The sequence below is a fragment of the Pinus tabuliformis genome, chromosome 8 (assembly GCF_031772625.1).
Source record: "Pinus tabuliformis cultivar Carrire ecotype Pingquan chromosome 8, CPIR1, whole genome shotgun sequence".
In the NCBI taxonomy this organism is placed as follows: Eukaryota; Viridiplantae; Streptophyta; class Pinopsida; order Pinales; family Pinaceae; genus Pinus; species Pinus tabuliformis.
The window spans coordinates 1,768,688,408-1,768,715,524 of record NC_142294.1 but is presented as its reverse complement, the minus strand read 5'-3'; the positions used below and the strand labels follow the sequence as shown (position 1 = coordinate 1,768,715,524).

Genomic DNA, 27,117 nt, shown 5'->3' with positions numbered 1-27,117 from the left:
GCCTTTTTGATGGTGTCCAGCATAGCTGGGTAGATTTCACTAAAATTTCTTATAAACTTTGGATAAAAACTCGCCAACCCACGAAAACTATGTACCTCGAATAACCTTTTCGGTGATGGCCAATTAACAATTGCTGCAATCTTTTTTGGATCCATCTTCAATTCGTTTTTGGCAATTACAAAGCCCAAATAAACCAGTTCTCTTTGTAGGAAAGTACATTTCTTCAAGTTTATCAGCAGCTTATTCTGCTATAATTTCTCTAGCACTCTTCGAACATGTTGAAGGTGCTCTTCTTTAGTCCTGCTGAAAATCAATATGTCATCAAGGTATACTATCACAAACTTACCGATGAACTCTTTCAACATTTCATTCATCAACCTCATAAAAGTACTAAGAGCGTTACTCAAACCGAACGGCATGACCAGCCACTCATATAGCCCTTCATTAGTCCTGAAGGTTGTCTTCCACTCATCTCCTTCTCTGATCCAGATCTGATGATAGCCACTCTTTAGATCAATCTTCATGAAATATGCTGCCCCACTTAGACAGTCCATCATATCGTCCATCCTTGGTAGAGGAAACTTGTACCTAATGGTGATTTTGTTGATGGCCTGTGAGTCCGTGCACATCCGCCATTCTTCTCCTTTCTTGGGAGCGAGAACTATTGGTACCACACAAGGGCTCAAGCTTTCCCTTATCAGCCCTTTATCCAAAAACTCCTGCACCCATTTTCTAATCTCTTAATTATCTTTAGGGCTCATCTAATATGCTGCCTTATTTGGTAAGCTTGCTCCGGGTATGAAATCGATATGATGACTGATGCTTCTTTTGGGAGGCAACTTGTCCGACAAATCATCAACTACAATGTCCTTGAATTCCTGTAGCATCTCTTGAATTTCTGCAGGAAATTCAGACATTTCTGTGTGCAACAACACTATCTTATCCCTCCTCGCAATAGCATAATTCACTTCGTTTTCCTCGATCTGTTCCACAAACTGTTTTCCATCTACTAACAATGCTTTTGTCCCGCTTGCTTCTGCCGTATCCTCTTCCTTGACGGGTACAAGCGTATGCTTGACTCCATCTTTAACAAACTTGTAGCAATTCATCTTCCCATCGTGTACCACCTTTCGATCATACTGCCATGGCCTTCCCAATAGCATGTGACACACGTCCATTGGCATAATATTGCAGACAACTTTGTCCTTGTACCTGCCAATGTGAAATTCAACCTCACAGTGTTCATCAACCAATAGTTGGTGGCCTTTCTACAGCCACGACACCTTGTAAGGGGTGGGGTGCTTAAGCCGCTTCAATCCCATCTTCTCCACCATCTCGGTGGCAACCAAATTTTCTGTACTCCCACTATCTATGATCAATTTGCAGCGCTTTTCGTGTGATTTGCAAACTGTCAGGAATAGTGCTTTCTGTTGGGTTTGTTCAGCAATTTCCTTGGCTAGCTTCAGCAATAGTTTGTTTCGAACCAAGGCCTCCCCCGTTTCTACTACATTTTCTCCTTCCTAGGGCTGTGCCTCAGCTTCCTTAGGCTGTGCAACAAATTTTCCCCTCTGGCCAGCTTGCTCTGCTTCAAGGCATTCAAAATATCTATGCCCCCACTTGTGGCACCTGTAGCACTAGTAATAAGCTCCTCTACCTCGGCCATTTCCTCTTCCTGGCTGATATGGCCTGCCACCCTTAGTGTTGTCTCTTTTCTCTGTTGTTCCTAAATCCTTGGAGCTGTTGCCCTCTTCGCTCTTATTGGCAGTTTGCCGTTTGCCATAGGACTGTCCTTGTCCTCTGCCATTTCCCCGTCCTCTCCTATTATTCTGTTTTCTATTAATCTTTTCTTCAACCTTTACAACACTCTGATAGGCTTCCTCTATGTTTCTCGGGGAAAGAATACTGATTTCATCCAGTATTTCCAGCCTCAAACCATTTACGTATCTTGCTATTTTCTCCAGACTGTCATCAGTATAACCAACCCTCAAGTTCACACGGTAGAATTCTTCTGTATATTCCTTTACTGTCATGCCTTTCTGTCTTAAGTTCTGTACTTGTCGGTAAAGCGCAACCTGATAATCCTTAGGCAGAAATTTGCCTTTCAGCTTGGCCACCATCCTTGGCCACTTCCTTATCGGTAGCTTATTCATTCTCCTTCTCTCTGCTTGGACACTATCCCACCACAAGGCGGTGTGTCCCTTCAATTTGGTTGCAGCGAACCTGACTCTTCAGTCCTCGCTAATCTCTTCACTTTCAAAATACTTATCCAACTCACTTATCCAGTCTAGCAGAACTTCTGTGGACAGACTGCCATCATAGTTAGGAATTTTCGCTTTGGGCTTGCTGCTGGCTAACAACACTGACCTCAGTAATCTTATCTCTGGTGCTTCCTCATCTGATCCGTCTGTAGTAACTACTGCTTCCTCCTCGCTGTCATCTCCGAGTTCTGGATCTCTTCTCCTTCCTGCCTCCACTGCCTCTAAACGAGTAGTAAGGGTCCTTATTTCTTCCCTCAATCCTTTGTCTGCTACTCTGTGCACACCTCTCCCACGTCCTCATCTTCCAACCTCCATATACTGGCTCTTTCAACAACCTGGCTCTAATACCACTTGATGGATCCAGCCCACCCTTGTCACACCACACAAGGTTAATAACGTGTGAATAAATGAAATTTAATGATGGCAAGCAGATTATGTGTAAGGTTGATTCATCCAGTGGTTGATTGTAATGATTTTGATTTGGTTTTGGAGTCTGCACTTGTGATTGGTACCTTATGCTTCTATCGATGGACAAGTGTCCACCCTTGGGATTGTCAACCCCGCCTTGTTATGGGAGATCAAACCATAGCGTAAGTCATTTGCATGCACATTTGTTGAGTTTGAGAGCTCTGCGTTCTTGGTAAGCCGTGGTTGTTTCTGAGTGAGGTTTCTGTTGTTAATGTGCTCTAGTTTAGCACTTGACCTGAAAGTTTTCGTCCTCCGTCCAGTATGAAATTTTGTTACAACTGTTAGTTCGTTCACGTTGCTTTACCTACACTTGTTCTGGTAGATTATTGTGAAATTGTAGTTCGCTAGTTAACATGACTCTACATTCTCTCTGTATGTGATGCCAATGCTGGTTGTTTGCTGGTTAATGTGATTCTTTCTAGCTTGAACCTTTCTAGGTGACAATTGTTGAGTCTCTGGTCGTCTTCCCTCGGTTTCGAATAGGATGCAGTTGTAGTTCTCAGCTTCGGCTCCTTCAGCATTGCAAGGGTAAGTTCTCTAGTTCTATGCTGTCAGTTGTCTCCTCTTTTCCCTCAGTTGACTGATGTTTTTGCTCCTTCGCGAGCAGGGTAACCTTAATGAATTGCCATGACCGCAACTTGCCTCTGTTAGGTAATTTTTGGACCCAAATTTTGTTCTTCCATCTATTCTTGTCTTACTTTACCGCTCAATACTCACGAACTTTGATAAATGGCTGTCATTGCAGGTATAACAACCTGGAGGGCTTTAGAATCTGGCTATTCAAAACTCTAGCTAGACCCGGGTAGAGTCATTTTTTTCTCTTCTTGTCATTTGCATTCAATGCCGTAGGCTTGGGTTATTGTAATTCCTATTTCAGAAATTTATTAAGTCATCGACTGTATGAAGTCTCAGGCCATTGGCTTGCACAATCGTTCTTGTTAGTTGATAGCTATAGGTTCGGCCTTAGGGGTTCTAGACCCGCACATTATGTCACTTCAAACTTGTAATATGTTATGGCATGGACTGTATAATTATTCAAACAGGATTTTGAAACTGTGTATGACTGGACAGAGATTTTCTCGTGCTTATTTTATAAAGAAAACAATGGATTTTATTCTTCAGGCATACCTGGGTATTCTGCTTGGTTTTCTGTTTGTCAATGCTTGCGCCTTGTTTGTATTTTTAATGCTCGAGATATTCGGCTTGTCCTGGATTCTTCGGCGTTCATATGCTTGTTATGTCAGGGTCTGTAGGTCTTGTCTCTGCAACACGTTCTTGGGTTGTGTCTGCAACTTATCTGGTTTCGTAGGCCCGCTTGAACCAATGTAATTCGAAATACATGTATGTGCATATGCTTATAGAATAGAGTAATGGCTAGACTTTTATTGTTAATGGAAATCAATAGAATGACATGTATATAGTTCAATAGTCACAGGATGTTGGAAAGAAATGTCTGTGTGCTCAAAGATATATTTCATTAGCTTTTTCACTCGCTTTTCAAAAATGTCGAACCCTACAATTGTGTTATGTTCCTCTTTTAAAATGATTGTAAGGAATTGTTTGTATGGAACTGTTTTTCTTCCAACTACTGTTGGTTACATATGTTTAGTTCCAGGAACTGTTGTCTTACAGTATTATTATGAAAATAAAACTAGTTACTTATAACAATTATCCTAATTAATTCTTGACCTTCCTACATATTGTTCTTTATTAAATTAAACAACATAAACAAATAAAAAAAAAACAACAACATTGTTCACTCAGCAAATTCCTCTTCTGTCCTCTTCAGAGACCAAACAACCTTTCCTTTTGTCTTGACCTGTCAGCCAGATGCTCCTACATCAGTAGGGAAGATAATACATGAAAACAAACATAGAGAAGTCCATAGAGGAATGAAATGTTGCCTTTTCAATATACTTAGTGTGCAAGAGAGTTGTAGTGGGAAATCGAACCTGTAGCAATGTCCTCTAGATAAAATAATCTAACCCAAGGTACAATGAAAACCGTGAATAATTATGGAATTGATTTACAAAGCAAAGTAGGGTGAAAAATGGATTGAAAGGTAGCATCGAGCAACTTTAGGAATGACCAAGAATCTAATCCAAAACTTCAAGGTGGTGGAGTAAATGTGGGAGAGAAGGTTGTACAGGCTCGTTAATAGAGTCGAGCATCGGAAAAGTGCCAATTGTGTAGCGAGGTAGTGGAATGTTGATGCTGAATGTCCCCCCATAAAACTTTGCAATATTCAAGAAATTCATGGTGGTTACAAAATAAGGTTGGCCAATCAAACTTATGGAGGGGAGCCAACTGTGTTTCCATGTATTCCTTTCAAATCGGTCATGAAAATTATTATAAATGCAATCACATAATTAAAATCTTTCCAAATCCATTGGAGATTTTATCCATAGGCACCATAGTGATATCATGTAGTTAAAACTATTTTTCGGTGAATACAAAATGAAAACCCGACAAAAAAACCAAGTGAATTAAATCATATCATCATATGTGAAAACTTCCATAATGATGAAATTTAATATACGACTTAAGGAATAATTGAATGCCAAAATTATATACAACATATATGGTCGAAGCTGCATAGGGGTTATCAAATTCTGGTGAAATTGTCAAACCAAACTTTCATTCAAGCAAACAACAAAAATATCAACATATCCATATAATTGTTGTGGCACCGCAACCATGCTTAAGAACCTTCAGACATATAATTCAACCACATGGATGAAACCGTAATCTCACTCATGATTACAACTATATCATAACAATATGATCACTGATGTTGAATCCTTAATATATAATTTGTATAGCAAAGTTCATTTTCGCTCATAACACATCAATATGAGTTATAGTGGTACACAACATACATATATATAGTTTAACCATGCACGGTTCAAATCTCCTCCAAACATATATGCCACAACCAAATATCACCAAAGGAATATAATATTGAAGCAATATTAATCATTAATGCCACTTCCATCTAACACATACAACCTTAATTTTGTATTTGGGCCCATTTAATATGCACATTTCGAATATTTGTATGCAAACCAGTAATCATCTAATTGATCATTCTTTCCATGGATTCAAGATTATAATATTATTATGGACAAAAAAATTTCTTATAGAGGGGTTCTACCTATTAGGTCTCAATGTATAATTAATTATAATGAGTAGTTTAAGGAGAGCTTAACACGCAATTTTTTGTGATTGGGATAAGTGTTTACTATTTTCAATAGGTTGGTGTGGTCTAGGCTACCATGAGTATGGGTTAGTGTGGCCTACATTAGGTGTGATCCCAAGGTGAATTTGATGGTGTAGATTCTTATAGGTTAGGGTCTCTAAAGCTAAAGGTGTAATCCCTAGGTGATTTTGATGGCTTATATGTTTATATGTCAAGGATTCCCAAACTAAGTTGCAATCCTCGAGTGATTTTGATGGCCTAGATGCTCCTTGATCACAGTTTGTCAAATCAATGGTGATCCCGTGGTGATTTGTATGGCTTAGATGCCCTAGGGTTAAGGTTTCTCAAGCCATAAGTCAATACCACAAGTTTTCTAACAAAAGTTAACAAACAAAAAAACATATTATGATAAAAATGATGATGATGATTAATATCTATTATGAATAAAATGGTCTATGGAATCTTTAAAAAGTAAGAGGGTACTCAAAATTATTGATAATTTTATTTCTATGTTTGGAAAGCAATAAGAAAAGTGCTACAAAATCACTTTAGTTTGGCTAACTTAAAAGTCAAAAAAGTTGGTAATGTCACAAATAGAGCAACCATATAAATTAAATGGTTGGTAAATGCAAATATGCATTAATCCACAATAAACATCAAAACACTTGCTCTATGATACATATTAGGTTGCTAAATTTTAAAAATTCATAAAACTAGTGACAATATTATTATTATTATTATTATTATTATTTACAAAAGAATTAACATATAAGTTAAACATATATACAACCTCCACTTTATCATGGAGATTCTTAATGTGTAGGTTTTGTTACCATACCATGTGCCAATACTATGGCTTATCAATACCACATGCCCAAAAAACCATAACTCACTTCAAATGACACTTGCTCATATGACAGTTTTTTTAATCAATCAATTTAATTAAAAAGACAAAAAATACATAATTACTTGGAAATAAATCTTATTTTTTTGGGTGTATTCTACTATGAATATTCTAGAATATTTCATGGAGGTTAAATCCCTACCATATATTGGGTCCTTTATTTTGGAAACTGAGTTTTGCCAAGTTTTAATAGTTGACCACATTTTGGCCAAAGTTGACTAGTGGGAAGTCATGGAGAAGACAACTGAGGAAGGAGAAAGACTCCAGGAAAGTATGGTAGTTGTGGGAAATAGGCTAGGGAAATTAGGGCACATGCAGTCATAGCCAAGCTGGAAGGTTCACTAACAACTGAGGAAGCAGATGTAGACGAAAAGGAAAGGGCAAAGCATCTAAGGGAGAAGTAGAAGTCCAAGCGAGAAAAGTGTTTAAAAAGGCTGAAGGAAAATCCAGGAAAAGGAGGAAGCAAGGAGGGTACTGAACTGCTATCCCGGAGCCTATTGAGCCCAAGTGATTCTGTGTTATTCTAGTTATGTATTGTATTGTATTGCTAGTATTTTCTCTATCGATGAGGCTTTGAGATGAATGTATTGATGTTATGTTGTTGAAACTAATGAAAGAGGAAGTTGCAGGGATATATGAGAGTCTTCTTTTGTATGACTTTATATACCCCTTTTAAAAAAAAAATTATGAATGCATATGCATAGTACATGTTACGATTGTATCTCTGATGCCTTGGTTCACGGTTTAATGAGTATTAATAGTTCCATATGATTCCTCCTGACACTTGGTTATGATCCCTTAACTAAGTAAGATCGCAACACACCTCGGGTGAGACACTTTATTCTTTCTGAGTAAGATGAAAATTCTAGTGTTATGCTAGACTACAACGAAGCTTTTGTTGGACCCTGTGCTTGAACCCAAGGTCTTTACTTGTTACTCATTTTTCCACCAACAAATGGTTTCGTTGTCGGGACCTAAAAATTTCCAAAGGGGTATGGAATATGGTGTTAAGGATCTTTAGGAAGGATATGCAAGATTGGTAGCATGAAAAAGTAGAGTGGTTTTCTTCTCAACAAGCTCAACTCTGTCACTGAAGTGTAAAGTGGTTGAAGGAAGAAATTATTAACACGGAAATTGAAAGTGATCAATACAAGATTTTCTCATGCAAGTTCCTTGTACCTGGGCTCAAGTTGTTCTTGTTGAATTACATCACCTCGACATGGATCTAACATGAGCTGTCAACTTATGGGTGCAAACCATTCTAGAGGGGTATATTATTGATTTTTTTGTGAAGGGTCATCAGTCCTTTTCTAAGGCTGAGGCTGCATTAAAGTTGGGGTTGCAAGGGAGACTGTTGAAGTAAATATCATTGTAGATTAACTTTCTAATGGTATAAGAGAAATTTTTGGTGTTATAGAAGCCACCTATGGAAACTTAAAACCCCTGAACTCGGGGAGGAATGCTACCTAGCTAGGAGCTATGAGACTATTGGATAAATGGATAAAGAATGATTTCTAGCATGCTAGAGATCTGATAGCACAAAGGAGAGAAAAAATAGTTGAAGAATGGTGAGAGAATGATTTGCAAGAGATATATAGACAGTATAAGGAGCTACACCAAGCAAGAGTGGTGTTAAGCAGTCCAGAGGTATGGGAAAGAGAAGAAATCGGTTAAGGTTGTGAAACAATGGGGTTGACGATAGAGTGAAACTTAGTCTAATAGGAGAGATCGAGATCACCATAGTGACAGAGTTTCAAAAAGGTAGTAGAGATTTCACCCCACCAGCTCTAAGGTAAGCCCAGATGATGATATGAATTTTACTAAGAGAAGATTATTTTTCAAGAACGGTATGTCTCCCATGAGTAGTGATTCATTTCCCAACAACTCAAGTAGTACCTCCCCCAACCTCCCCCTAGTACTTTATAACAACCCTGGTCAATTTTTGTCTAAGCTAGTTAAATTTATTAAGGTCCACAATGTACACATTGCCTACAAGGCTAGTCCCTCGATTGGTAGAAATAGTAATTGCACTTTGGGTCCCCAAGGATCATCCCAATCAAGTTCTCAAGGATTCATACATATTATGTCAGTCCAACCGTGTATGGATGGTAACATGGAGGGATCCTTTACTAAATATCTTGTATTCTTCGGGAAAGGGAATGAAGATGTAGAGAAACATTGGTATTTGTGTGAGGACATATGGAGAGCTCACCAAACTCTAGATGCCATGAAGCTTATTGAATTCCTAACCATTCTTTGAGACAAAGCCTTGAGATAGTTCATTAAGTGGTCCACATTCCAACAAAATCTGACGATAGATGAGGTCCAACAAGAGTTTGTCCAAGAGTTTAAACTCCCTTATACTAACCAGTAAGGGCTATCAAAACTATGGGAAATTAAGCAAAGGGAGGGTGGAACTCCCTAGGAGATTATGCAAATATTTAAAGATGAAAATGCCAAGCTAAACTACCCCATTGACTCCAATCATTAGCAATATTGATTTATCAAGGCGCTATTGCCACTCACCCGCACACCATTGACTCAATAGAAGATTGATACTTTATAGGATGCTCTAGAATAAGCAACACAAATCGAGGCCATGGCAGGGTACCCACATGAATGTCGAGGATGAATTTTCTCCCACGATCCCACCCTCATAAGACTACAACATAAGATCATTGATCTGACAAAGAAGTTAAGGGATATGCAACCAATGCGACCATCACAAATGCACATCTAGTGTACCAATTTCCATTTCGAGGGGCGTCATGCCATAGAGTGCCCATGACTGAGAGGCCCAAGCACTCAATCCATACTAGCGGGACCCTCTATATCTTTACCACCATCATAGTTACGCAGGTTGGTACTCAAGGGTTATATGAAGGCTGCACACAGTTCCACACCTTTCCTAATCATTAGGGTGCATCCCCAACCGAATATTATGAAATTTTAAAGACCTATGGACATCTCCCTAACCTTTGTCCACTTTTCAAGAAGTATTCAAATGTCCCAAACAATTTTTTCTACAATTTTTATGGATTTCCAACTCACCACATTGATCAGTGCAAGGAATTGGATGCCTTAGCTGATTGACTGGATTGTTCTACTTATGGGATCAATGAAGCTCCTCGAGGGTTTGGAGGTGGAGGAACTTCGGGGGGAGAACAGTAGGTAGAGGTCCAATCCATTGTTACAATTATGATCAATAAGGGCATGTTGCAAGAGACTGTCCATTGCATAGAAGACCTTGGTGCTCCCACTGCAAGGTCAACACACACACCACTGAAGATTGTCTAAAGCTGATTTTTAGATGGAAAAGGTGAAACCACCAAAGGGGAGAAAATATAATTAGTGTCGAACCAAGGGAACCAGAGACAACTATCCTTTCAAACATTAATATGGTCACCCAGGGAGGGAAGAATACTGAAGCTGACTTGGGAGCCATGGAACAGCCAAGAATTATAAATTCGGCCTCACCCTGGCGAATGTATGATTCCAGCTAGCAAAAGCAATATTACAAGGAGTCCAAGGATATTTTTAAAAAATTGACTCGAACCATGGAGCTTCAAGGAGAACGACCATAACCTTCAAAAGGAAAGAGTCTGAAACTCCTACAACATAATTCTCAACCCGTAGCTGAATGGTTTAGGGTATTTCTACAAATCTTGAATCATGATAAAATACTTGGACAGTTGCAGGAAAATCTTAAAGTGGTTGTCAAATAGGGGTGGTTGGAGAAGGGCTCATTTCTGCCAATCTACCTGAAAGACACTCTAGACAAGTGCATAGGAAAAAGAAGAGAACAGGGAGAGAGTTATGGATTGATGCACAAATTGTAGGCTTCCATATCAAAGATATAATGCTACGTTTATTGTGTACAATCATTAAATTGCAACCATGGCTGAGACCATAGGTTCTATTCTAGCACCTAAACTTGACCCCATAATCATTGAAATCGAGCCATTCTATGGAAAATATGACAAAGTCATGCTCATGGATAATGATCTCTCAGACTCTTTCCATTTCCCATTGTTCAAGTAGGAAGTTTATACATAAGATGTTACCAAATCAAATGGCATCTAGATGTCAAAAGTTAAAGAGGATTTCAAAGGTATACAAAGGTCAACACTGTTAAACTTGTGAAGCTTACTAGTGTTGGCAATACAGGAGAAGCAATGCAATGTACCAAATTTCTCATCAACCAAATGCATGGGGGTTCTCTCTGGCTTGACAAGGAATACCCCATACATGTCATCGACATTCAGGGACTTACAAGACTATCTATTGTAGGAGCCACTATATCAACTGCATTTTAGAATACTTCCAAGCTCAGAAAGAAGGCGAGCAATGACAACTACTACAACAGGTATGATACCTAGCATGGTGGCAAGGGAGCCTTAATCGAACTAATTAACAATCCCAACATCAATTTCACATGTTATAAAATTTTTGGAAATATCATGTGCCATTTCTCAAAAGGTAAATCCACATTGGACACTATCATAGTTGTGGAAGCTTGTGTGCAAGGCACACAGTTAAATTGGTGTAGTTTTTTGTTAAATGAACTCTTCGAAGCCTGTAAAGATGTCTACAAGAGGGCCACTTATTTTATATATGTATACCTCATTGTGGCCTTAGGTATGTGGAATTAGTGCCCACTAGAAGGCATGTAAATGGAACCGGTTGCTGAGGATCAAGCCCTTGCACTCAAATATTTTCCACGGCAGACCTCCAGGGATCCCACTAGCAAGGAAATCAATGAGGCTTCTTTTACTAGATGGTACCAAAAAATGTTAATTATCACCAAAGCCAAGATCGTAATCCCACCGTCACTCCTCAATGAATACTCATGGGATATTTTGTTTGGCATAATTCATGGAAACACTTGGGTTTGACCTAGGTGCGTTAACTCATACACATTTCATAAGCATGCTCAGCCCTTTATTGTTTCAGAGGAAGCATTCCACATTGAAGTCTTGTCTTAGCTAGGAATTGTTGGAGAAATTTGGGACGGGAAGAAGATATATTTGTTTGAAGGGATGTTTCCTAAGTCATTGCCCAGAGAAACTCTTTCTGAATCTCGGAAGAGACTGGACTAAGAAACACTCAATCTAGTCGTCAAGAAGCTGGAGACAAAGATGATATCCTACCGTAACACTCTAAAGGGTCTTGGGGAATCAGTGAGTCCTTTCCCTTCATTTTCTAAATTTATCAGTGTTGGTCCAATTAATTCTTTGAATTGTAGCCCAACCATTGCTCCAATTCCCTCACTGGGTCCCCACTCTCATACTCAACCCACCATCATGAATACTCACACACTTGCCACCAAGCTTCCATCAGCCAAGAAAAAGATTAAATCAACCTCTACTACGACCTCTACTCACATTGTTGATCTTATAGGCGAGGAACCCCAACCCCACACCAGCATGCCCATCATTGAAGAGAACCTATTGTCCACATCCACCATATCCCCAAGGTCATGTAATCCATCACCATAAACAACCTCCACCTCTTCCACCATTTCAGACATTCCTCCATCCAGAAATATTCTCAATGTTGAAATAGAAATGGAGGTATACTTTGTATTAAATCCATTAAAGACACTACTAATGTGGCATTCGTAGCTCCCCCTATTAGCACAGATTCTTGTACTAGTTCTCTATTATCTTTATTACTAGCATCAGGCACATTCATGGAAATCAATTAGCTTATCATCCTTAAAGACCTGGGCACGGAAGCCCTTCACACTTTGGCCCTAACTTCCAATCCCACATCCATACTGCCACCACAATCTAGTCCCGTCCATATCAGTCCTCACATTGTCAATCCCTCACAATGAGAAACCTAACCCCAAGGGAAGTCTAAGAAATCAGTTTCCAGTGTCCAGCCATTGCAATGTCGGTTCCCTACACCCACTACCATGACCCCTGATTACCTCCAGAGTTGGTTGTTATCTCAATTATTTCATTTCATTGAATTGGCTACATGCCAATGAAGGCATCACACAACAATCTGACAATAGAATATGAGAAACAACAGCAACAACTTCTCTCCATAGCAGCAGAAAGAGACGAAATTCTTCAGGAGAAGCAAGCACTGCAGACACAGATTGAGGAAGTTAGTTCAAATCTCTAGGCTCTTTGGCTCTTAGTTGCCAAAATTGTAATAGATGCACCAGAAGATTTTTCTGCATGCACCCTTTTCGAGTGTTGCAACCATATTAAAATTTCCTGCGTTGATCTCATCTCCGTGCCCATGATTTATTTGGTACTATTGATTTAATTTGTCTATTAATTTGTGGTTTTCCAAAATATATTGAATGTGATTCATTTGGTATGACTAATTTAATTTGTCTCTTAATTTGTGTTTTTCAAAATATATTAAATGTTTATCGTAATATTAATTATAAAATTAAATTATGTTTTTTCTTTGTATTAAGGAGTAGTATAAGTTTAATTAAAAATAATTTTAGTGATGATTAAAATGATATTAGTTGTATTTTCTTTTTTCTTTTCTATTCTATTTTTTTAAAGTTGAAATTACATTTTTTATAAGTAAAATTTTAAAGTGCTTCTAATTAGTTAAGAAATCATTTTTTTTAGATGCAAGAAAATAAGCTCACAACCTAAAATCGAAAAACATTTAATAATAATGAATATCTACTCTTTGAAAACCAATATCAAATTATTTCATTGGACATGATTTTCTTTAAATAAGAACAACAAATTAACACAAAGAACAACTAGTAAACATGATAAACTAAATAATCTGAATTTGTTAATAATCTTAAACAGCGTATACAATTAGAATTTTTTTCCAAAAAAGATACAAAATAATATATAAACACCTACTACATCATTTCCTTGAGTAAAATGTAACAATCTTTGAGAAGAGCAATGTTGTTCATGCTAGCACAACCTTGTGATTGGGATCATATCTTCTATTCCTTTTACTTTCATTTGGTTTAATAAATGTATTTTCTAAAATGTATTCTACCCAAGATTCAAAGAAAAATTAAAATACTATTGAATTATTTTAAATATCTTTTATCTACATATATTGCATCAATATTGATCGGAATCTAGATTAGGGGAAAAAATTAGCTCAAAAATAAACTTACTTAGAGTCATGCGAAACCTGAACAACTGTGTCCGTATCGACGATACGATCCCAACGCAACTCATTTCACTAAAATGGAGTTCATATGAGGAAGTTAGAGCCTGCTAACCGTTTCACCCAAAAAAAAAAAAAAATTACAGGTGTTGCCCAGTCAACAGTCCGTACTGTTGATGTGGCAGGTGACTGGATAGGTGACATGGGAAAGTCAACGGATTCAATGCCCAATGAGGGCTCGCCAAGTGTCTCAGTGTTGTTGGTTTTCAGTTTGGTGATATGGCAGAATCTGATTGGGTTTGTGGTGGACCAATGAGAAGGTTCCATGTGGCAAGCCCAGAGGCCACCACGTGTCCCTCCCACTGGTCAAAGGTCAACAATGTGTTTTGGGCAAAATTTTGGTGGAGGTCAGGTTTGAACTCACGACCTCCCCTCCATGAAAAACAACACTTACTACTACACCAAACCTTAAGACTTGACATGTAATGGAATGCGCACATTATTAAAGTTTAAGTGCAAAGGTTAGGGGTTAACCACTAGCGGTTAACACTAAATGCACATGTGACGACTACAGGACTTAACCACTAGCAGTTTACCATAAACGTTGATTATGCAATAATCATGTTTAACTGCTAATTAAACATACTTAACTGTTAATTAAAATCGCAGTTAACTTGGCAGATATTTTGGAGGATTCTGCCAAATCCGAAACTGCCCCCAAATTTAGCAAGATTAACTGAAGTTTTCCATATTTGGAGGAGATTCCTAGGGAAAAATTAAAAAGACCATAACTTGATGGTATTTCAACCAATTTTAGAAATGAATAGTCAAGTTTGGATGATTCCGACCTTATGAAGACAATGAAATAAGTTTTAGAGGCAATAGAAGACTTCTACATGTGATTTTTCCACAGGGAAGTTCAGGGAAGCCTAGGGCCACTAGGGAAGGAGATCATGCCCAGATTAGGTAGAGTCACTTTTCAAAGATCTAATATTCATTTTTGGGGTTTTTGTGTCCTTTGAACCTAATGGTACAGTTTTCAAAGCAATTGAAGTTGAGAAGAAGCTTGTAATCAAACATTTTACCAAATAATTCCAAGAGGGCCTAGCCATTGAAGGAGGGCCTAGGAGATGTAGCCCAGTACTGGAGGGTGAACTCCTTGATTAGATTTGTCTTATGATTTTGTTGTGTATATTTCTATATATTTCATTTGTTTTCCATTTTATTTAAGAAGTTAATTAACTCATAATTTTTTCACACATGACACATAAAAGAGATATAACTTGACACAAAAACCTCTTCCATAACTGGGTAAATGAGACGATCCTAAACATTTTTAACTGACGAGGGAGCTTGCATAGCATTAACAAATTTGCCCTAAATTTCAGATCAGGTTCGTATCAGAGCATCAGTTAGCTCATTTGAACCCTGAGATGGTTTTCCAAGGTTAGCTAGAGATTTAGCTATTGGTTTTGAAATTGTGCAAGAATCATTTAACTGTGTCCAACTTTGTGTGTATAAGATGAAGCAAGGAGAAGCCCAAGATTGAGAGCTTGGTTCTCAAATCATAGTAAATAAGTTTGTGAATCTTTGTGAATTGTTGTGAAGCTCTTTAATTCATTACACTTGTGATGGCAACTTCAACAAGTGATGTCTCTAATCTCTCTTCCTTAGCAAGATTCTTTGATGAAGAGATGTTGCAGGAGTTTTTCATCATGAGAGATATGGTACAAGAGATGACTGAATATGAGAAGGAGAACACTATACTTAAAGAGGAGTTGATGGCCATGAAAGAGGAGAAGTAAGCACTTCTTGAAAAGATGTATGAGATGGAGATTTTACTCCATGATTCCAAGGAAACCCTAGCCAAGTATGTGCATGAACAAGAGGTATGCAATTCAATTTTATCTTCAACTTCCTCTCCAAATGAATGTTTTGGTGCTTTTGAAAGGCATACTAGAGGAATAGGGTCAAAATTGTTGATGAAAATGGGCTATGAAGGTAAAGGGCCAGGCAAACATGCACAAGGCATAGTTGAGCCAATTATTGTTGAGGAAAGGCCTAGGTATTTGGGTCTTGGTTATGGACAAGATGATGGAGAATGCTCCAAAGCCAAGGAGGCACATGAAGGTGTTCCAAGAAGGAATTTTGTTTTAAGTTCATCACCTCAAGCTTGTAAAGTCTATGTTCATAAGGAATGCAAATGTTTTATACCCACTTTACAAGAAAATACTCATAAGCATGCAAACAATAGTTTCAATGAAGAAGAGGATGTTGAAAGCTATAAGTCTATTAACACCATTATTGGTATTATGAAGAGAGCCACTACCTCATCAAATTCACCTCCTCAAGAAGGCGACAAAGATGAAAGTGCAAGGTATAAATCTGCCTTTAATCAAGTTTCTTTTGATTATGACTAACATGGTAAATCTTTACATAAGAAATGGCTAGAGTTTATATGTAATTTTTGTGGTTTGAATAACCATAATGTTTCAAGATGTTGGAAGAAAATGGCCACATACAAGAAACTTTCAAAGAAAAAGTGACAGAAAACAAGAGGTCCATTGGACAATGGAAACCATGTTGCAAAGAAGATGCAATTGTTTTGCACTCATTGCCATAAGCAGGGTCATCTCATAGACAAATGTTGGACTTTGCATCCAACAACTCATCCACGACATTTGAAGATGGTGGAGAGAGACTTTGGAAAGAATGGAAAAGAGGATTCCATAATTGATGTGGGTCAAGATGATTCACAAAATGATGTGTCGCCGAAAGAAGCACCATGGAAATGGTTTCGTAAGAGGTGGTATGATTTCTTATCCAAATAAGGTTTGCATTTCTTTTGTTGATAGTTGCAATTCTTTGCCTTAAAAATGAATTTCTTTTCCTTATGAATGCATTACTTCTGTTGAAAGTATGTTGCAACTTGTATGATGCAAGATGTTGAAAGTGGAGTTTTGTTTGACTCACTTAAATGTAGAAAAGAAGGCAATTTGTGGTTAAAATTTTGTATGTGAATGCGTTTCTTTTGAAATAATTCTTGATGTTGCATATTCTTGCCATGAAGGTGTGTAAAAGTTGAGTATGTTACTCATTTAATTTGCAGTAAATTTGTAATTCTTGATGTTGCATATTCTCACAATGAAGGTGTGTGAAAGTTGAGTATGTTACTCACTTCATTTGTAGAAAACTTTTCAATCCTTGATGTTGCATAATTTTGCCAAGAAGGTGTGTGAAAGTTGGATATGTTACTCACTTCATTTGTAGTGAATTTGTCAATTTATCTCTTATGTACCCATATATGTTTTTGGGCTTATTGTACTTGAGTTGGTACTTGAGGGAGAGTTGAAGAATTGTACACATACATGAGAGTTTATGTGTGTGTGTGAACAATGAAACTAGAAACATGCATGAGTGACGAAATTGTATTAGTTGATTTCTTTGTTAATATGTATGATTGACAACTTAAGAATTTTCATTGTATTTGGATACATGCATGAGTGTCGACTTGTGTCAATTGTTGTCACATGTATGTCATATCGACTTGGAAGATTTGGATTTGTCTCCAAAGATGAAAGGAAGATGTTGATGGATTATTACATGAGATGTGAAATTCTTGTTGTTTATGCAAAGAATCATCAAGTTGCTATACATGCTTATATTTGGCTTTCAAGTCAAGTCAGTTGCTTGAAGATGATGTTTTGTCAAATTGTGTTTAATAAACTATCGACTAACACACCAAGATGGTTTGTACACCAAGATGCAAGAGTACATGGCGATGTTACATGAAGTGAAAATTGTTGCTTTGAAAGAGAAAAATAAGAGGTCGTTGATTTGCATTTCTTGCATAATGTGTTTTTCCATTTAATGGTGTTTCTTGTGACAAGATGTCGAAGGATTTTGGAAGGTCCATTCTTGAGCAATATTCTCATGCTTAGCCTTCATTCTCAAATCAAAACATGAGTACCATGTTGAACTACAAGATGATAGAGGCAACAAGCGACAGTGGACAAGATGCCAAAAAGTTTGCAGCCATGCAAGACAGTTGTTTTGTGTTGACGCCAAGAAGCGAAAAACATGGTGAATGCATTCTTCCATATGTGGAATTTAGAATCGTGGAGGTAAAATAATGGTCATTTATTTTCTTGTTGCTACTAATATTGGAACTCATTGTTGTAGTTCACTCAGATGGGCTTAACTTGGAAAAGTGGTTTCCAAGAAGAAGCTTGCATTGAATGCATGTGTTGCAAAGGAGGAACATGATTCTCAATGGGAAGGCTGTCAGTCAGTTTTCCAAAAACCAAGGGATCACTTTGGTACATCAAGGTGTATCATCAGTCAACAAGCATCCAACAAGTGTTGGATTGGGTCAGCAACAAAAGAAGAATAGTGGTTGAGGAACATAGCCAGTTGCAACGCAAGGCATGTCAGTGTACCCAAGTGGCTCTCATTGAGACCTTTTAAGTAGAATCAGTTAATATAACTTGGGAAGGAGAAGAGTGTTTATCTCTCATCAGATAACAAGCTTTTGTGGTTCAAAAAGCTCATCAGTGGGAAGGAGTGATCAGAATCTGGATTAGGGGCAAAAATTAGCTCAAAACTCAAAGTGCTCAGAATCATGTGAAACCTGAATGACTGTGTCCATCTCAACGATATGATCCCAACACAACTTGTTTTACTCAAAACGAAGTTCATATGAGGAAGTTAGAGCCCTCTGACCGTTTCACCAAACAACAAAAAAATTTGCAGGTATTGCCCAGTCAGCAGTTCGTATTGCTAATGTGGCATGTCTTTGGGCAGGTGATGTGGGCAAGTCAACACCCAATGAGGGCTCGCCAAGTGTCTCAGTGTTGTTGGTTTTCAGTTTGGTGATATGGTGGAATCTGATTGGTTTGTGGTGGACCAATGAGAGGGTGCCACGTGGCAAGCCTGAAGACCATCACGTGTCCCTCCCACTAGTCAAAGGTCAATAATGCATTTTGGGAAAAATTTTGGTGGAAGCCGAGTTTGAACCCACAACCTCCCCTCCACAAACCACAACACTTACCGCTACACCAAACCTTAAGAGTTGACATGTAATGGAATGCACACATTGTTAAAGGTTAAGTGCGAACCCACAACCTCCCCTCCACAAACCACAACACTTACCGCTACACCAAACCTTAAGAGTTGACATGTAATGGAATGCGCACATTGTTAAAGGTTAAGTGCGAATGTTAGGGGTTAACCACTAGTGGTTAACACTAAATGCGCATGTGACCACTACAGAACTTAACCATTAGTGCTTAACACTAAATGCGCATGTGGCCACTACAGAACTTAACCACTAGCAGTTTACTATAAATGTGGATTATGCACTAATCATGTTTAATCGCTAATTAAACACACTTAACTGTTAATTAAACTCGCAGTTAACTTGGCGGAGATCTTGGATGATTCCACCAAATCCATAACCACCCCCAAATTTAGTGGGATTAACTGAAGTTTTCCAGATTTGGAGGAGATTCCTAGGGAAAAATTAAAAAGACCATAACTTGATGGGATTTAGACCAATAACATGAATAGCTAATTTTGGATGATTTCAACCTTCTAAAGATAATGGAATAGGTTTTAGAGGCAATAGAATACTTCTACAGGTGATTTTTCCACAGGGAAGTTCAGGGAAGTCTAGGGCCACCAAGGAAGGAGGTCATGCCCAGATCAGCCAGAGTCAGTTTTCATAGATCTAATAGTCATTTTTGGGTCCTAAGAACCCAATGGTACAATTTTCAAAGACATTGGAGTTGAGAAGAATCTTGTGATCAGAAATTTGACCAAATAATTCCAAGAGGGCCTAGCCATTGAAAGAGGTCTTAGGAGATGCAACCTAGCACTGTAGGGTGAAATCCTTGATCGGATTTGTCTTATGATTTTGCTGTGTATATTTCTTTGTATTTTATTTATTTTCCACGTTATTTAAGCAGTTAATTAACTCATAATTTGCTCACACATGACACATAAAAGAGATATCACTTGACACAAAAACCTCTTGCATAATTGGGTAAATGAGATGATCCTAAAAATATTTTAACTAATGAGGGAGCTTGCATAGCATTAACAAGTTTTCCCAAAATTTTAGATCAAATATCTTGAGCAAGATAGAATTTTACTTATAACATATGTTGTAACAAATTTCATGATGCATCATTGTTTTTTATACTAGCTAAACCGAACCTTCTGATTAGGATGATCTCTTCTATCCCTTTTACTTTCATTTGGTTTAATAAACACATTTTCTATAAATGTAATTGATGGTATTTCACCCAAAATTCAAAGATTAAAAAAAAAAAACTATATTAAATTATTTTAAATACCTTTTATTTACATATAGTGTATCATTTTCTTGAATAAAATAGAACCTACTTATAATCTATATTGTAAATTTAATGAAATGCATTGGATTGTACTTAAAATCTATATTGTAACAAAGTTCATAAAATAATAATATTTTCCATAGTAGCTAAACCTTGTGATTAGGGATAATCTCTTCTACCAATTTTATTTTCATTTGATTTAATAAATACACTTTCTATAAATTTAATGAAATATATTTTACTCAAAATTAAAAAATAAAAATAAAACTCTATTAAAACATTATAACTAGCATTTGCACTTGTTGTTGCAGATAAAATGTCGTGAGGCGGTAGAAAAGGAACTAGTAGCTTGAAGTGTCTTGTAAAATTGATGCAATCTTTGCACAATATTATAATGTTTCAAAATGATATATTTACAATGTCCAAGATCATTCAATCAACATTTATTACCACGACAAAGAACAATATAAAGACCTAGAAAATAGGCTTTTGATCACCCTATGAGGACACAAATGAGAATGTTGAAGGTACTTTCCTTGGACACAACTTTTGAAGTGCTTCCATGGTGCTAGGATAATATCTACAATAAACATATGATAGATATTGTATAAAAATCAATATTGGAAACAAGTTACAATTCTTCTAATCAAAATCAACATCACAATTACAATACTGGAACAAATTGTCAAGCTAAGTCTAAGCAATCATAACTCCAAAAATATCTAGAGAGTAATACTAAAAATTACTTGTTTGGCATCATGTATCATTCTAGATGTATTTCTATCATGTTTAGTCATGAAATGTAAAATGCATTTACAAAACTTGAAAAGAAGAAATAATAAAAAATGGAAATGTGCACCTAAAGATGAGAAATCTGAAAACAAAATGCATACGCCATCAATGCCCAAGCTCCATGAAAAGAGCTAGTGCTCATGCTAGAGAGCTTATTCTTCCACCTACTGTAACATGAAAAAGTATAAGAGCTAGGTGCAACCATACAACTGATGGAGCCATCTTAGCTCTTTATTTACATAAACATCTCTTCCTAAAACAAGGAAATGTCAAACACCTCATATAAATATACTGGAATCTTCATGATATGAAGGCTACAACAAGAAATTACAACATGGGCATGGTAGCCAATACAAAATTTTGAAAGATGATAACATGACCTAGCATATGCCAAGTCAATGTTATGTTGAAGGGGGCTGGAATAATGTCTGGTAAAAATGCATGTGGCAGCCTATCCTCAACCTGTTTATCATCAAAATCACCCATAACATAAGGCTAGAAAAACATGTATAAACAAAATCCAAATGTTTGGCCACATCTGCAATAATTCCTTCACACTTGTCCTCATAGAGATGAAGCCAATTCTTAGAAATTCCTTGAATAATTATGAAAGTGGTGATATTTAATTTCCAACAAGCTTTTCATACCAATTAAAACCTTCATCTTCAAGAAAATCCAAGGAAATTATGAACATTTTTTTCATCGTGGACATCATTATGTTTTCAAAGAACAACAATAAAAGGACACAATATGAAACAAAGGTGAGTCTTTGAGTCCATGGATATTTGGTATATCTTCTCTCCAATATTCATAATCATTTAGATACCCCAGGATTCATGAGAAATACAAAGGATCAAGAAAATATTCTAACAACCATTCCACCTCTAAAGATGTGGTGTTGTATTCAACTCTTTCAACAAAAGCACCCACTCTGGTGCCATCCAAGTAGGTCTCAAGAGATTCTACTACAATAATTCTGGTACCTTGAGCTTATTCATCTCCACACTCGAAAAATCTAATATGCATCCTTGTCCAGTCACCCTGTCTGGTCTAGATTTTCGCCACATTCAATTTTTTAGAGTTTTTCAGCTCACTCTATCTAACCACAATTAGGCTTTTTGGATATTAAAATTTCATAATTTCTATTGAATAAAAAATCACTGAGATGAAAATAAAATATGAAGAAAAATAGAATCAACGATCAAGGAAAAATTGACCCAATTTTTTTTTTAGAAAAAAATACTGTGAAAGATCAGTCTGCTGTGAATTTTCTACTGAAGATGTATCATCATCACATTGAAATGGAAAATATACAATCTGTCAAAATAGAGCTGGCTAGTTACCAACAAATTTCAAATTTGGCTAAACCATTACTTTCATGGTTAATAATGATTGAAAGAATATAGGCAGGCTTCACCTATTACTTTCCACCAAGATATAGGTAATAGAGGATTTGAGTAGCCGTGATATGTTGAGATGCCATTATCATGGCATGACTTGTCTTTTTAAAATCACAGTTACAACTAACAATCGCTTCTCAGTATCAACTATAAATAGAGAAGAAACCTTATTATAACACTTTAGGAAGGCTACATCTCGTCAAACACATTAAGCCACCAGGACACTCTTTGGATTCTTTTGAAGACTACAATTGCTTTTATAAGCAAGATGTTGTGTGCAATTGACAGAGAAGTATTGGGTTGTCGAATGGATGGATGAGTGAGTGAAATCAATGCTAATACTATTACAATATCTACATTGAAAATTAAAACTAGGTTAACATTGATCAAAACATTCCTTAGTTCATTGATGCCTAGTTAATAACCCTAAAGGCATTAAGAATTATATCCGAACTGAATATTGACAATAATTATTGTCTTCCTTGAATGTTTTCATATTGATACCAATGTTCCTATGACAAGGTTATGGATTGCAAATGAGAGGAGCACAACACTCATGCTTGATAAAAAAGAAACACCATTCACGATGAATGAATTGTAGAGTGTCAGATTCAATCATCCTTTTCTCTGCATATTCATCATACTCAACATGCAGAGCTCCCACACTATAACCATGGGAGCCATTGTTGAGGGAGGGGACATATGGCAAGAGGCACAAAAAAATATGATGGCTTCTTCAATGTTCCAGGCATTCCTCCAACAAACCTCTAAAATCCAAAAGACAGTCAAAGTTAACTCATCATAATATATCTACATGAATTTTGAAGTAATTTAAGGTCTAAACCCTCAAATCTGTTTCGAGTCTAGTAAGCTCAAGGCGAGGAAAGAAAACCTCTCCAGTGAGTTCATCTTTTTGGGACAGATTCTTCTCTAGCAACATATTTTCTACCATGGAAATAACGGTAGTGTGTGGTGTGTACGCCGACAGATTGAATGGGGCTTGGTCTTCTGCAACAAAAGACAAACCCAATGCAGCAGATATGAAGTTCCTAATACTCTCCAATCTCTTGTCAAACAAAAACAATTATTGGAGCACTTAAAGAGCCAGAGGAGATATTTCTATGAAAATAATATACATACATGAATTTTAAAGGATTGTAAGGTCTAAACCCTTAGATCTATTTTGAGTCCAGTAAGCTCAAGGCAAAGAAAGAAAACTGCTCTCGTGAGTTTGCCTTTTGGTTTGTATTCTTCTCTAGTGGCATTTATGGGATGGAAATCATGGAAATCATGGTATTGTGTGCATGCCAATAGATTGAGAGGGGGCTGGGTCTTATGCTAGAAGAAACAAACCCTCGCCAAACGTTCCAAGAGAAAAGCCCGCAATTGTTCCCACTGTTGCAACACATTTGATTAGTTTACCCTTTGGACCACCAATTTGGTTAATAAGAGTGGGTTGAGAGGTTATCAAATGAAATTGTATCAATCTGACAGTACACTATTCTCCAATCGTCTAACACTTGATCCAACGGTGTAGACCAATGGAGAGTGGTAGCTAGGGGAGTTCTTTTCAGAGGGGAACAACTTATGGCGTAATTAGACAATTTAATCTTCATTAAAAATGTTGTTAAAGAGTTAATATCATCACCTGGTATTCTACAGTGTAGTATAAAGGAGATGTGTAATTCCTTTTGTGATTGATATCAATTTCATACCTATCCAATTTAAAATAAAAATATAATATTCTTTAAATAAAATACCATATTGAGTATAATAAAGAACACATAAGTTGATACCAGAAGTTATAAGTTGATCTTTTGAGAACATCAAAGTTTTCCGTAGTTAAAACGTAAGTTGATCTTTTGAGAATATCCAAGTTTTCCGTAGTTAAATTGTACAGTATCCGGGCCATAATTGTTTTTAAAACTTGATCATTCTTTAGCAAGGTTGTCCTCATAGCAGACCAATGAACAACAACCTTCACAAGAGTAGGAGGTGGGAATGTCCCTGTGGCTAATGAAACCTTTGATTTTAATACTTCATGGCAAGAAGACTGATAAGCATAATTTTGTTGTTTTAAACCTTGTGCATATGACCCCACCTTATATCTTCTTGCCCCATAGCCATATCCTCTACTTTCACCAAGTGTTTCACATAATCTTTCGGGTACAAAATTAGATAGGGATGAAATTTTTTGAAACAAAAGTTTCAAAATAGAAGACAACAACCTGAATTGAATAACAAGAACTAACAAACTCCTAGTGAAATATGCCACCACTAACAAAAGAAATATGATAGATAGAATCAAGCTCACAAAATACACAAGCCAAGCAAAATATTTTTCTCAAAGAAAATCATTTTGGCAAAAGACACAGAGGAATCTATTGAACAATACTAAAGGTTGTCAAAAGAAAAAAGATACAAAAGTATAGTAGCCACTGATTGCAAATGAAGTCAAGATAGAAGCAACAATTCTGAATTAGATGAGAATTTTCATGGGAAATTTTTTACTGGCAAACACATGTTGAAAGTTATATATTATTACTACATAAGGAAGAGTGATAGGGTAAGACAAAATAGATTTGAGGGTTTAAATTCCCTCAAAATTATTTTTATTTTCCACAAATCGATGGAATAATTAGTCATCCATAGGTGGAACAATCAAAAGGTGAAAAATGTCAATAACTACACAAATGAACAAAAAGATGGTGAAGATTTTTCAATCCTTACAATGTCGCCACTTAAATTTAGCCGAATTTGATCAAAGAAAAATGAAAATGCAGTTGAGAACATCAAAGTTTTCCATAGTTAAATTGGAAGTTGATCTTTTGAGAACATCAAATTTTTGCGTAGTTAAATTGTATAGTATCCCCATAACTGTTTTTAAAACTTGATAATTCTTTGGCAAGGTTGTCCTCATAACATACCAATGAACAACAACCTTCACAAGTGTAGGAGGTGGGAACATCCCTGTGGCTGATGAACCCTTTGAGTTTAATAGTTCTTGGTGAGAAGACTAATAAGCAGACTTGTGTTGTTTTGAACCTAGGGCATATGACTCCACCTCTGATCTTCGTGCCCCATAGCCATATCCTCTGCTTTCACCAAGTGTTTCCCATAATCTTTCAGGTGCATAATTAGACAGGGATAACAAAATTTGAAACAGAAGTTTAAAAATAGAAGACAACAACCTAAATTGAATAACAAGAACTGACAAAACCCCAGTGAAATATGCCATCACTAACAAAAGCACTCTGACAGATAGAATCAAACTCACAAAATACACAAGCCAAGAAAAATATTTTACGAAAAGAAAATCATTTTGGAAAAAGACACAAAGGAATCTATTGAACAATATCAAAGGTGGTCAAAAGCAAGAAGATACAAAAGTACAATAGCCACTGATCGCAAATGAAGTTAAGATAGAAGCAACAATTTTGAATTAGATGAGAACTTTCATGGAAAATTTAATACTCGCAACCACATGTTGAAAGTTATATATTATTACTACATAAGGACCAGTGATAGGGTAAGACAAAATAGATCTGAGGGTTTAAATTCCCTCAAAATTCTTTTTATTTTCCACAAATCGATAGAGTAATTAGTCATTCATAGGCGAAACAATCAAAAGGCAAAAAAATGTCAATAATTGCACAAATGAACAACAAATTCAAAGATGGTGGCGAAGCTTTTTCAGTCCTTGCAATGTTACCACTTAAATTTAGCCAAATTTGATCAAAGAAAAACAAAAATGAAATTGAAAATGCAGTTGAGAACATCAAAGTTTTCCGTAGTTAAATTGTAATTTATCTTTTAAGAACATAAAAGTATTTCGTAGTTAAATTGTACAGTATCCCCATAACTGTTTTTAAAACTTGATTGTTCTTTGGCAAGGTTGTCCTCATAACAGACCAATGAATAACAACCTTCACAAGAGTTGGAGGTGGGCATGCCCCTGTGGTTGATGAATCCTTTGAGTTTAATAGTTCCTCGCAAGAAGACTGATAAGCAGACTTGTGTTTTTTTTAACCTGGGGTATATGACTCCACCTCTAATCTTTGTGCCCCACAGCCATATCCTCTACTTTCACCAAGTGTTTCCCATAACCTTTCAGGGGCAGAATTAGACAGGGATGGAAAAATTTGAAACAAAACTTTCAAAATAGAAGACAACAACCTAAATTGAGTAAAAAGAACTAACAAAACCCCAGTGAAATATGCCATCACTAACAAAAGAACTCTGACAGATAGAATCAAACTTACAAAATACACAAGCCAAGAAAAAAATTTTACTCAAAGAAAATCATTTTGGCAAAAGACACAAAGGAATCTATTGAACAATATCAAAGGTGGCCAAAAGAAAGAAGATACAAAAGTACAATAGCCACCAATTGCAAATGAAGTCAAGATAGAAGCAACAATTCTGAATTAGATGAGAACTTTCATGGGAAATTTAATACCAGCAACCACATGTTGAAAGTTATATATTATTACTACACAAGGACCAGTGATAGGGTAAGACAAAATAGATCCAAGGGTTTAAATTCCCTCAAAATTCTTTTTATTTTCCACAAACCGATAGAATAATTAGTCATTCATAGGTGGAACAATCAAAAGGAAAAAAATGT

The 27,117-nt window shown here is 36.6% G+C and overlaps 1 protein-coding gene across 1 annotated transcript; it reads right to left on the bottom strand.

Annotated features, from left to right (window-relative positions):
• Nucleotides 1-761: 761 nt before the first annotated feature.
• On the bottom strand, nt 762-1,178 carry LOC149243220 (uncharacterized). The gene has a single exon (XM_089371153.1). It carries the CDS (start codon nt 1,176-1,178, stop codon nt 762-764), a length of 417 nt encoding a protein of 138 aa, XP_089227279.1.
• Between the last annotated feature and the right edge of the window lie 25,939 nt (nt 1,179-27,117).

Bases quoted from the DNA above. Each gene is read 5' to 3' on its own strand.
- LOC149243220 (XM_089371153.1), bottom strand. From the start codon at position 1,178: ATGGACGTGTGTCACATGCTATTGGGAAGGCCATGGCAGTATGATCGA.